At 33.4% G+C, this 14,012-nt stretch overlaps 1 protein-coding gene across 2 annotated transcripts in view; it reads left to right on the top strand.

Annotated features, from left to right (window-relative positions):
* The window catches only part of LOC149419301 (hemoglobin F-I-like), a 49,704-nt gene extending 36,646 nt beyond the window's left edge, over positions 1-13,058 (top strand). The window contains exons 1-4 of one of the 2 annotated variants that reach the window (XM_089637770.1): positions 7,694-7,830; positions 10,173-10,331; positions 10,917-11,142; positions 12,771-13,058. In XM_089637770.1, the coding sequence (XP_089493896.1) occupies positions 7,778-7,830; positions 10,173-10,331; positions 10,917-11,142; positions 12,771-12,905 (573 nt within the window). In that variant the 5' untranslated portion in view covers positions 7,694-7,777 and the 3' untranslated portion in view covers positions 12,906-13,058. Of the gene's footprint in view, positions 1-7,693; positions 7,831-10,172; positions 10,332-10,916; positions 11,143-12,770 lie in introns of those variants that run through there. The other variant, XM_089637771.1, reaches the window with a different exon arrangement.
* Positions 13,059-14,012: the final 954 nt, after the last annotated feature.

The raw sequence follows: 14,012 nt of genomic DNA, 5'->3' as shown, positions 1-14,012 counted from the left end.
TTTTCTTCTGTAAATATTTTTTTTCAATGATTTATAAAAACGATTTACGTACGGTACGCCAGTAGATATAAATGGAAACTAAGATTATTATTAACACTAACACTAAACCAGTCTTTAATTCCGACACACACCAGAACAAAACATTATTAAATACACTTATTGTCATCTGCCTACACGAATAAATTTGGAGTTAACTCCTTACAATACATTGCAAATAAGCAATACAACGCATTACCTAGTGATCTAAAACTTCCGGCAACGAACAAAAAAACATTGTCAAAAGCTCTTTAAAGCTATTTCCTCAGCAGTTTTATTAATGACTGATACATTATTTCTTTGGAACTCCAAAATAACTTCTGCGTTTATATATTTTAATGTATTTATGTTGTCTTGTCTTTAATCTAATATAATAACAATAGTTAATAATTTAGAGTTACCAAGAGATGTTGTTGGTGTTAGCATACACTACCAAGTGAAAGATTAGCACACCAGCGATATTCAAGGATAAAGAGATTTAGAGATTGCTAATGCAGAACATTGTTCTTTCATGTTGTCCTTCCGCGTTCCAATTATAATGAGTAACTATATAAGAAGAAGAGTCTAATCTGGTGGCCACAGATCTCCTCTCCGCTCGCCCTAAGTTCCCCAAAGGCCCCGAAAGTGAAGAACCCACTGAGGTAGCCTCAGCTCTCCTCTTCATTCATCCTTGGTTCCCCGAAGGCTCCAAAGGTTCCACAAGGGAAGAACCCACTGAGGTTGTTTCGGCTCTCTTCTTCATTCTTCCTTGGTTCCCCGAAGGCTCCAAAGGCCCCACAAGGTAAGAACCCACTGAGGTTGTTTCGGCTCTCCTCTTCATTCTTCCTTGGTTCCCCGAAGGCTCCAAAGGCTCCACAAGGGAAGAACCCACTGAGGTTGTTTCGGCTCTCCTCTTCATTCTTCCTTGGTTCCCCGAAGGCTCCAAAGGCCTTACAAGGGAAAAACCCACTGAGGTTGCTTCGGCTCTCCTCTTCATTCTTCCTTGGTTCCCCGAAGGCTCCAAGAGAGAAGAGTCTAATTAGGTGGCCACAGCTCTCCTCTCCGCTCGCTCTAGGCTCACTAAAGGCCCCTTGTTTTTTTGTTGTTTTTATAAAAGTCCATTTTTGATCCTATGATTATCTAGGGACATAAAGGTCCATCCCAGCAGCCCCGAGTGCTGAGGTAAGGACTAAATATTTGGAAGTGTCACCCTGAGGCACCGTTCGTGACACCGTTCCCCATTGTCACATCGCCTGAGCATGGTAGCTCACACCTTGGCTTGGGAAGACTATTGCAGGTCGTATTTCCACTCCTTGAGCGATGGGTTCACCACACTACGCTGACAACAGTATCAAATGCAATTTTTAATATCAAATTCTAATTCAGTCGAAGATGCTACTAAGCAAGAACTCTTTAACAAATGCTAATAAACTCCTTTGAAAATGCATTATTACACGGAGAAAACTTAGTGATATAAAATATTGATAAATTATTAAAAATCTAGTCAATTATTCGTAATCCTTTAAAAAACCGGAGAGTTGACAGATTTCCTAAATAAATATGAGTAAAACACGAATGTGTATGAGGGTGTCGGAACACGTGTTTATAAAATATAATTTATCTAATATTTTCCAATATCGTCTTTATATAATGACAGGATAAGCTCAGCTGCATGAACACGTGTTCCGATATATTAAAATAAGAAATAACTAACAATTTGTTAGGAACAGGTCATGGAATGCTATCACGTTTTAATAAATCAGCCTTATACATTTTTCTAAAATGTGTAAAATATATTATTTTTATTTTTGAAGTGAAACTTCTTTACGCGCGTTATGCATTTTCGAGGACCGGAGTAAAACCGACTCATGACCGTCACGAAAAACCGTGATCATTTCGCTATAGGAGCCTAGCTAATATTATATACCTAGTTTAGGTCACTCTCCAAACTCAGCTTCGCGGTCTAGAGGCAGAGCGCCCGACTCTCGTCGTGAAGAACAAAGGTTCGATCCCCGCATTAACTATTTTTTTTTTCTTTTTGTGATTTTTTTAATACGAGGAAAAGTGATAAAATGCTCTGGTGCTGCGACTTTTAGATATTTTGACTATATGATATTTTGGTCGAAATATAGCTTACAAATCGAGCCGGTAGAGTCGCTCGGTATTTTCATTAATTATTTTTATTTTGAATCATTAAAATTACTAATCAAGGCCGATAACGCGACTAATTACCCTCGCAGACGTGCGTGACAAGTTTTTTTAGTAAAAAAGACAGCCGTAAGTGAGTTTTTCAAAATTTAGAATTTTTTTTCAAATTCAGACTCCATACGGGTATGAGAATCTTAAAACACGATAGATCTTTTCCAAAACGGACAAATATACGGAAATATTTTGAAAAACGACAGATATGACTTCACACTGCCGATATATCTTCGATTCGACCATATATAAAGCGTTAACGAGACGTTATGTGATATGAGTACACGTTGTATACGCGGTTCTCGTCGCGCGAGATACCTCTCCTCGCGGTCTAGAGGCAGAGCGTTCGACACTCGTTATGCAGGACCCGGGTTCGAATCCCATATTTTTATAAATTTTAATTTTTTTATCACATGCTACTTATAAATATGTCAATATTTGGAATCTAGTTAAACGTTCATTTGTTAACAACACGCCTATAAATAAATTTATGCTTTTTAAAACTATAATGTACAGCATTTTGAATAATAATAATATGAAATGAAAAGAGAGAGAGAAGAATACTAAAAGTTTCACTTCCGTCGTGCGTAGGCTTGCCACACACTGTATTTTTTTATTCTTAGCTTTGTTCCCGTGTCTCTACATGGAAAATTGATAAAATACAATCAGCAATTGGTGATCCAAATGCTGTGCTTTTTCGTTTAGGGTACCTACCAGCATTATTGTTGTTTTATCAAACATAACATCTACTGCGGTTATTCGTAGTTTCGGGTACTTCTTGTCAATAAGACCTCATATATTTGGATACGTGCTATGAAAATTGCATACAACAGGCGTTTCGCTAAAAATGTGGTCACTTAGATTCGTAAGTGACTACATTTTTAGCGAAACGCCTGTTGTATGCAATTTTCATACCACGTATCCAAATATACGAGGTCTTATTGACAAGAAATACCCGAAACTACAAATAACCGCAGTAGACTGGTTTAATTATTAATGTTAAAAAAACAAAATGTATGTATGTAAAATCACCAAGCCTGGGAATATGGAATATACCCAAAATAATTGCTCATAATTCTGAATGTATTCATAGAAAATTTGAAAATATTTGCCACTGTGAAACAATTGACTTTACTAACGAATATACTTATCTGGGACTAATAGTAGACAATAAATTTAAATGGGATAAACAAGTGGCTAAAATCTGTAACCAGCTCCGATCTTTTGCAAGTAATTTTTATAAACTGAAATTTGTTTTGCCTCATTGTACTCTTAAAATAATTTATTTTTCTATGGTCGAATCCATACTCAGATATGGCATACGAACTTGGGGGCACTCAAGCAATATTTATATTAAATATATACAAAACTTACAAATTGCTATAATAAAAAAAATTGTACCACCGAATATCTACAGACAAAGAAGTAATCTAAAACTACTGTATGGTTCTGAGGGCCTACTTCCAATAAAGGGTCTTCTTTGGTACATTATTATAATGGATAATGAGGGAGATAGCAAATATAAAAAGCAACCAGTGCATAATCACACAACAAGATTCACTGAAAATAAGGGCCTCATTATTCCAAGAGTAACAAATAAGTATGGAAGCCGAACGCTTAAATATTTAATACCAGAGATTTTCAATAAATTTAATAATTATTTTAAACCTCAGAATAATGAGAGACCCTGCCCCAAAAACACTAAGGACGGGTTGTTTCGGAGAACTTGAACAATTCTTCAAATTTCAAAGTTAATTTTCAAGTTCTGTGAAAGATATTTTTAAGTTCTGTTTTTATTTCAGTTCTGTCAAGCAACTAGCCTATAATGATATAATAACAGAATTTGAATAGGACTTTCACAGAAACCGCAAATGAACGTTGAAATTTGATGAATTGTTCAAATTCTCCGAAACAACCCGTCCTTAGCGTTGGCTAATAAGCGATGAATCAATGTATCTCTGAACATTATTATTGATGTATTCCTGAACATCTCAACGTACCTGCCTTAATAATTTGTATATAGGTAGGTACTTTGATATATATTATTTTGTGATATTGTTTATTGTATAATTTTGTGTCATACATGTATTAAAAATTAAAAATGTTTTATATATATTATTTGTAGAACCTACAGACAAGCCGTCATGTGTGACAGCTTTGTGGGACTGCATATACCTGTATCTTTAAAAATTTATAATAAATAAAAAAAATAAATAAAAATAAAAAAAAGATTGAAAGTTTTTGTTCTTGAAAGTTAGTCGCGTCTTTCATATGAACAAAATTCAAATATTGGCGCCTTACAGCACTTCGTTTTTGTGTGACAGATCATGACAATTGCAGAGTTTTATTATTTTCCGAAAACGGAAAAAGTCGGAATTCATGCAGTCATAAAATGTTATGTTTCAAAAGTAAAACCGCTACTCGGATAAAATTAAATTCGAAAAACATTACCAGTTCACACTTCGGTGACTGATTTCAAACATAATCGAGAGATGATGCAATGCAGAATGGATGTTACAACTGATTTTTGAGCGTTTCTGGCTCCAGGAGGTAAAAATACTTAATATAAATCAAAAAAAAAAATTTAAATATAATTGACTGATATAATATTCCATCCTTTAAAATAATGCTGTAACCGTTATGTGTTTCATGCCTAACAACCTATCAGCAGAAATTTCGTAAAAAAATTATAAATTATATTTTCAAAAATGTTTACTTACTTATATAAAAGCTTTTTTAAAATATCAGCGTATTCTACAGTCGTTTACCTAATATTTATATTTCACTTGTAACACATTCTTACGTCTACGCCTACGATAGATCCGGCGCTGTAGTCCAATGCTGCGTATACACTTGCGAGTCGAACTACGAATCATGGGAAAGGAATGAACGATAGCAAGCGGCGGTGCGCGCCGGTTGCAGTTTGTTCAATCCTTTCCCATAATTCGTGGTTCGGCTCGCGTTTCGGCTGGTGAGTGAATACGCAGCATTATAGGGCTAACCTCCAAGACCCATGTTAATTAATTAATATTTTAAATCAATACCAAAATTTCCTCACAAATCATAAGATTTCTGAGCACATAACATGAACCATATATTTTACGCAATATTTATTTTATTTCATATGATGAATTTTAAAATTTGTTCAATATTATTATTTTACACGAAACGTCACTATTTCAATGACAATTATTTTTTAAACATTCTTCGGGCAGGTAGGTACCATAATATATTTTTAAATAAGAATAAAAAAAGCCCAAATAAACTCGACGATTTACTATTTAAAAACCAAATTCACCGAACCATTACAACGGCCATCATCTTTGAAATGGAATATAAAAACAAATTTACTGACTGACAAAATGCAAAATGGTATAGTTAAAACAGGACAACACTATAATGTACATCCATACAATACAAAAACACATATTTATCACCTCGGAACACAATTGTCTATCTGTATTAATCTATACTTTATTTAACAATGCTATCGATTATTTTCTAATCACCCAACTATATTATAAACTACTCTTCCCATTTTTTCTACCTTACAACTCCTGTGGTGATCTTTCTTTTTATTAATACTATCTGGCTGTTATTACTCTACCGGTTTTGTTTTATATTAAGGCGATGCACTACGTCGTGTAATATTTTAAATTGAGCCGCTATCAATAACAACCCTTACGTAGATGGCGATAAGGTTTAAATTCCCGCTTAACACCATCCGCCTGTTTTGATTTATGCAAGAAAAAAACATGGCCAAAAAGTGCCTTTTATTTTATTTTGTGGATGTTCATAAATAACTTAATTTGCCACATTATACAATAAAATCATAACCGAAAATGGGTTCGTAAGTAAGAGATTTTGGACATTAAAGCAGTTTTCATAGGCCTATACATTATTTTTTTCTGGGCTTATAAAAAGACTTATATAAAAAATACTCGATTATTTCAAAGGTCAAGATGTATTCTACTCGCATTATTCAATTAAAGCATCTGAAACATTTCTAGGCGATCAAATTTTCAAACCAAAACACATGATTTTGCATTATTACGTATGGCATCGCCTTAAGTGCTAAATTATGATATGAACTAAACTTGTCAATTTGACTGGCCTAAAACCAGGATCCATTCCTAGTTGGCTAGTCAAAGTTTCCGCATGTTTTATTGTATGATTTTTATGTGAAATAAATTTATTATTATTATTATTTAATTATATGATTGAAACAATATAACTTTGTTTGAAATACTATATTTTTCATTGCAAAGCCGACCGGTTTCGGAACAACCGGTCCACTCTCAGGGCAAAATATATACCTACATATGTATTTAAGTGTTAATTTTTGCCCTGAGTAAAAAACAGTTTTTCCGAAAACGGCCGGATTAGATATAAAAAATAGTATAGTTCTAGCAAAATAATTTTGTTTTATTTATTTATAATGGATGATCACAAAGTTTTTAGCCACCTTCAAAAATATATATTTATTTGTTTATTATGGGCCAACCACTGATGTAACCTTTATTTATGTTACATGCTTTGTTTTTGATAAACACCAGAGGTTACATTAGAGTTATCATCGACAAAATGACCTAAGCATAATTAAAATGCAAGACATGTTACTTACTTATTTTAATATCTCAATACGTCGTAAGGTATTACTAGGAATTTTATAGTTGTACAGGGATGGCAAATTGAACTTGAATAATATCCCAAACGATTATTGGGTACATAAAAAAAACGATTAGCAGAAACTTATGTACCATAAAACCTGAGCTATAAGCAATTTAAGAAGATCACTTAAGACGAGACAATACCCTGAAACAAAGCCAGAATCTTAACGATGTAACTGAAGCAGCCGTGCACCAAAATATGCGACTTCGGCCCTGGTGCATTGGACAGACCTACGATTGAATTTCCCATAACAAATCTCTAAAATAAAGTGGGAATCTTAACGACATAAGTGACGGAGTGGTGTAAATACAATGTTCGGCGCGCGGCCCAGCTTAATAGATGGACCTACGGTCGACTTTGCCCTAGCAGGCCTAAAAAATCTAAAGGGTTTATTTTAATTATTTCTGATGAAGTTATTACTAAAATCTCAAATGTTCCTATAAGTATCCTTCAGGAAGTTACTAATTCATCATCTAAAAAAAAATATTCGGTGCTTACAGCTAATTTTATAGTTGAAAAACGTTTTATAAAATGTTCAAACCGTTTAACATAAAATATTTTTATGTTAAGGTTGTTTTAATAATTTTAAATATAAGATCCCCTTAGAAACATTTGAAATTTTAGTAATACGTTCATCAGAAATAATCAAAATGTGAGCGTCCAGAATTGCGAGTTCCAAATTGTACCAATTTTGTCCTCCATACCACTATTTTGCCACCCCTTTTTATGTACTAATAAGTACTCACATTAACACTTGCACTTAGTGAAGTCACCCGTCACATAAAACACACTAATAAAATAACCAGGATATTATTGGGGACCACACATGAACCATTGTTGTTCGGAATCTTAACCCGTACAGACATCTTGTCTGGTAAAATCTGAATTCAAAATGTCTCCAGATGGTATTATGTGTGGTATATGTAGCAATCATTTTTGCACTGAGTGAGTATACTATGTTTATTAAATATATATAAAATAAAAATTTCATCATTGAATTCATCATTTCCGCAGAAAAAAAACTTTTTATGTTTTTTTTTCACTTAATGTTCAATTTTGCTAGTGTATAATCCTAGCGTTTTGTATAACCTTTTCTTTATATTGATCTTATTGTGATATTGCTTCCCATTTTTCCATTTCAGGCACATTTTTATTCGTATTCTAAACTACATTTCTAAAGACGAGTGTCCCGTTTTGCGTTTGTGGGTTGGGTTTATAAACGTTTGTGGTTTTTTTAAAACAAATCTACTTTCAACCAACCTTTGTTATTAAATTATCCATGCGCATAATTAAATAGGTTTCAACCAACCTTTGTTATTAAATTATCCATGCGCATAATTAAATAATTTTCAACCAACCTTTGTTATTTGGGAATAAGTTTTAAAACACGATATTTAATAGACTTTTATTAAGAATTAATAATTTTTTTATTTAATTTTGGTAGGTGCGCAATTAAAAACAGACGGGATATTCGGAAACGGAATTATATAAAGTTTTAGATATTGCAACCAAAGTTGAGATGAACACAGTATTCAGACAGATGCATTGCTTGCATACACTATGCTTAAAACTTATTCTATTTTAGAAAAGAACATGCCTGTTAAAATGAATAAAGTTCATTTTTCAAATAATATAAAATATTCAATCGTGTACACTTTACACACCACATAGGTATTGCACTTATATTTCTTATTGATGTTTTTAATAGTTAAGGCGATGCCATACGTAGTAATGCAAAATCATGTGTTTTCGGTTTGAAAATTTGGTCGCCAAAAATGTTTCAGATGTGTTAATTAAATACTGCGAGTAGAATACATCTTGGCATTTGAAATAATAGAGTATTTTTTAGATTAGTCTTTTTATAAGCCCAGAAAAAAATAATGTATAAGACCTATGTAAACTACTTTAAAGTTCAAAATCTCCTACTTACGAACCCTTTTCTGTTATGATTTTTTTGTATAATGTGGCAAATTAAGTTATTTATAAAATGATCGAAAAAAAAATTTATGTCTGAACATCCACAAAATAAAATAAAAGGCACTTTTTGGCCACGTTTTTTTCTTGCAGAAATCAAAACAGGCGGATGGTGTTAAGCGGGAATTTAAAACTTATCGCCATCTACGTAAGGGTTGTTATTGATAGCGGCTCAATTTAAAATATTACACGACGTAGTGCATCGCCTTAGTAGGAACCAACATTTAAATACTACACGTGACATCTGTTTTGCCTTGCGAAGGATGCTTGAAACTTTTACCGAGAAATGGTTATCAGGTCTCTCAGGTTTTTTTTTTCGGTCTTTCCAAATCTGTGGTGTCTATATTTTTTTCAACAGGCACTGTATTTTGATGGCGGCGTCAAGACTAGAGGCATTTTTTATTCTTAAGTTTAACCGCTTTCAATATTGAAGAACACTTAGGATGGGTTGTTTCGGAGGATTTGAACAATTCATCAAATTTCAAAGTTCATTTCCGGGTTCTGTGAAAGTCCTATTCAAGTTTTGTTATTATATCATTATAGGCTAGTTGCTTGACAGAACTGAAATAAAAACAGAACTTGAAAAAATCTTTCAAAGAACCCGGAAATGAACGTTGAAATTTGATGAATTGTTCAAATTCTCCGAAACAACCCGTCCTAAGTAAATAAAAACAGCATCTCGTCACTACTGTTATTGTATTGTACAAAAGTGTAAAAATCCATCCGTGACCGCACATGATAAACAATTTAACAGTGATCGAAAAAATTATGTGACGCCATCAAACTAACCATTTTCTATCGTCATTTCATTGTCAAATGCCACAGTTAATTTTTATTTTGGTTTATATTATTACTAGTGTTTTATTATGCTTGTATTCCGTGACATTTAATTATTGTGTTTGGAATATTTATGCCGTGGATATTAAATACATAAATATACCGTTAAGAAAAATGCTCCTTTATCACTTAGGTGACTGAGGTCAAATGAATTTTGTTGCGGGGATCATTTTAATGCAAGTACAATAGTTTAATTTGGGTGATCTAATGTGTTTTGCTAAAAATTTAACTTATTTGTTTTTAAATTACATGATAGTTTGTAGAATTTTTCCTTTTCGGTAGGTACCATTATTTAATTAGAATTATTATAATCAACAATGATAATACCATATACATAATCGTATCACCAGATTATCATGTAAACATTACCGTGTTATAGCCGCTCAACTATTAACAACCATGGAATGATTTTTTTCTGTCCTGGAACGTACCCGATTTCTATCATTTAATACCACCTGTTTTCTTTGTTTCCTCAGGATGGGATCAGTAATTAGTTATCTGTGGTGGGGAGGGCAAGATCCCGATGCAGTCAACCCCAAATCAGGATTTTCCCCCAGAGATATCTACAACGTGCAGAAGTCATGGAAGAAAGTTTCCGCCGATGGTGTTGCATCAGGGACAGAGTTGCTTCTGAGGTAAACTCCTCAAATATTAGTAATATAACATTTAACAACAAACTCCTACTATTTTTTAAAGATTTTTTTAAAGGTCTTATATAGGTAAATAAGGGCAATCCGGTCAGTCATCAATAAGTAAGGGCAATTGGGTCAATCCAAGAATTAAGTCGCATAGAATAAGAATGAACCATGAACTCGAAAATCGAATTGAGCATGAACCCACTGTAAGATTTGGTATGTCCGATAAACTGCTATGTTTTGGACATTTGAAAAGAATGCCAGATAATAGGACAATGAAAATTATGACTGCGTGGGACGTGGGCGTCCAATGAAAGCAACCCAAAGGCAGAAAGTGGAGGTGAACGTGAAAGAGGTGGATATACTGCATGGAAATGAATTAAAACATGAAGATAAATATTAAGGATTAGAGGTGAATGACTAGGAACCAGTGGAGAATTTGTGGAGGAAGTCAAATCCCACCCTGGGATGAAACCCCGTGATAACAAATTGGGTCTATAATCGTTCATTGTTTGACAATCATTATCAGTCGTTGTTTTGATCCATCGCCAGATGAAGATTAATCAAAGCATGTTTTGTTTTCAGATACTTCACAGCGCATCCCCAGTACAAAAACTTCTTCAAAATGTTCAAAAGCATTCCCAACGACGACCTGAGAACAAACATCCAGTTCAACGCGCACGCACTCAACATCATCACCACCCTGACCGCTATCATAGATAAATTGGGGGAGCCAGAATTAGCCGAGGCCATGTCCAAAAAGATTGGAGCCAGTCATCGACCACGCCAACTCACGGAGGTGCATTTCAATGTGAGTATAGTGAAAATCTTTCCAAAAGTTTATTTATACTACACAAGTATTCCTACTGCTTGGAGTCAGTGGAATTATTAGCACCCCAGTTGTGAAGCCGGGGGAAGCTATTAAATCAACATAGCAAAAACCATGAATATTAAAAAAAATTGAGGGTAATCTCTCATCGAGGTTATAAAAGAGAATATTTTACCCTTTCCTTTAATTTAAATTTCTTGAAACATTCCCTGGTTACAAATGACCTCATAGTACTGAAATTGGCGCCTGTGCAATGATGGCGGTTTTTGTTTTTCATTGATGGAAAATTAAAAAATTAAATTTATTTAGTTTGTTATTAAAAAAAATACTAATCATTTGTCATCCAGCTTTAGTAGTAATCAATTTAATCCCATTGATCTAGATTCTAGATAAACGTTGAAAATTCACTGATGCGTTTTTCTTATTCATAATTGTTATTCAGCTATTAATTAGAAATGATTTCACACAGATCATATGATTAAGTCTAATTATGCGCAAAAATCATTCATGGAACGCATCTGCAAAATAGTCACCCTACGAGATGTGGGCATTTTCAACTGCCAACTTGATGAAAAATTTTTTTAGATACCATTTTAAATTTTTTTTTCTTTTTCCGATTTTATGTCCGGGTTAAATCTTTCCCATAGGAAAAATTAAACCCTTCCACACACTTTTCCATAAATGATCATCTAGTCAATCAACATTAGTCCATTATATATCCAATATAAATACAAAACAATACAAGAACAACACGTCAACCCACCAGAGATCAAATGGGAAAATAATTCACCGACTCCAGATATTTTCATATCAGAGGGTTCGGCTCGGTAGAACTCCTAACAGGGCCTATAAATCCTACCTCAGCATAAATATTTTAAAAAATCTTTCGTTATCCTACATGTATTCAAAATGACCGACTTTTGCATCTTTATATATAAATTTTTTGATAGATCTAATACGCCTAAATTTTTAATGAGAGAGCTAGGTATAACGCCATTAGCCGAAATAACAAATGGTAATATTTTTATACTTTGAGAATGCCAAATTCTTTTTATTTCATTTCCTAGATCTGTGTATTTTCTTATTTTTTCATTAACAGATTTTTTAATATTATAGAAATTTGGAATAGCGACATCAATGATATAAGTTATTATTTTAATTTTTGTCATGTAAAACTATATCGGGTCTATTATGACCAATCGTTCGGTCTGTTAGTATAGTTTTATCATAATATATTTTATAAAATTCGTTTTCTAAAAATGAATTTGGTTCGTATTCATAATATGGTATTATATTACGGCAGTCAATCAAGTTATGTTTAATTACCAAACTTTGGTGAATTATTTTTAAAACGTGATTGTGCCTAAATGTATATCATTACTGTTTTTACTGTTCTTATTATTTATTTGTTTTGTTGTTTTTGTTTTCGTTGTAGTGTAATCATAATCAAATCATGACCAAATATCAATGAGTAGATGGAACTTAAATGGTTTATCATATATTGACTGTACAAAGTATTTGTAAAAAAACATATATTTGATTCGTAAACACATTAAAAAAGAAGAAAAAATTTTGCTTTCTAAATAATATTGTTTTATTTCGTTCGACAGGATCTGAAAGACATCCTTGTCCAGTTGTTCATCGAGGTTTTTAAATTCGACCAGGAAACCATGAAGTCTTGGGTAAAAGTCGTCACCTTCATCTACACCAATGCCTTCTCCGAACTGACTAAAAACGAGGATTAGTTCTGGCACCGCCTTATATTATGGTGTTTTCATTGCACAATACCCATACCTCACTATTTTTACATCATACTTATGTGAAATGTTAATCTATGTATGTCCAAAAAATATGTATAAAAGTTTTTTTTAATCAATAAATGTTATAGGTTTTGTATAGTTCTGCTTTTATTTATTGATCCTTTCCTAATAAAGTGTTGAGTACCTCATACAAGATGCACTAAAAATGTTCCAACGCAAAATGTCCTGCCACCTCATGAAATGTATTTATCCCACCTCTTTTTCTTTGTATTACAACAAATGAGGCGGTGAGGTGGTTGGTGAATTGGCATTACATCACTACATTTCACGTGAGAGACATTTTTGTACTAGAGCTGTGAGGTGGTGAGGTGAGCCGTACATCGTGAGACATTTGCAGTGCAACTTGAATGGAGGTCTCAAACACCTCGTACAAAACACATTACTCTTTTAGTATTGTAGACTTAAAACAATACAAATCCACAGCGGCGTAGATATACCAATCACATGGAAGGGAGTTGATTGGTGGTGAGTGGGATGATGGTAAAGGGTAAAGATGATTTATGGTAAAAAATTTCAACGACGAAGGGCCAATAAATGCTCAAATTGGCAAATCCCAACAATATTATAATGAAAATCTTATATTTTCTTAAATTGAAATATTTTAGTATTGTTTAAATAAGAAACCCTTAAAACATATCGGCTTAGCCGCGAGTAATTAAAGTTCAAACCACTGCTAGCTAAGTCCTTCAGCATTTCTCAAGCAACATTTTTCGATTGCATAAAAATGTGAAATATTGTTGTGTATCTTCAATGTGTATCATTTTGGCACCTAGCCGGGGCACCGTCCAACATCGTGGCCCTATAGAAAATTTGATGTATTATTTTCCGAGGGCGTCTTCCCTATAAACGTATTTTTCCTTAAAAGTGTGTATTTGTATTAGCGGTAAAATTGCGCGAGTGATATAAATATTTAGTGCTATGTGGGGGTTTTAGGATCACAGCGGCCGTTCTACAAAAACATGGTTTTGAGCTAAACGGAAATAAAGATTGGCATGTATCAAGTGTACAAAATTTCGTCTAAAAGTATTAAAA

The sequence above is a fragment of the Hesperophylax consimilis genome, chromosome 12 (genome assembly GCF_061612785.1).
Source record: "Hesperophylax consimilis isolate HC1 chromosome 12, BYU_Hcon_1.0, whole genome shotgun sequence".
Lineage (NCBI taxonomy): Eukaryota > Metazoa > Arthropoda > Insecta > Trichoptera > Limnephilidae > Hesperophylax > Hesperophylax consimilis.
Note: the sequence above shows the minus strand (reverse complement) of the source record. Positions and strands in the feature narration are given on the sequence as shown.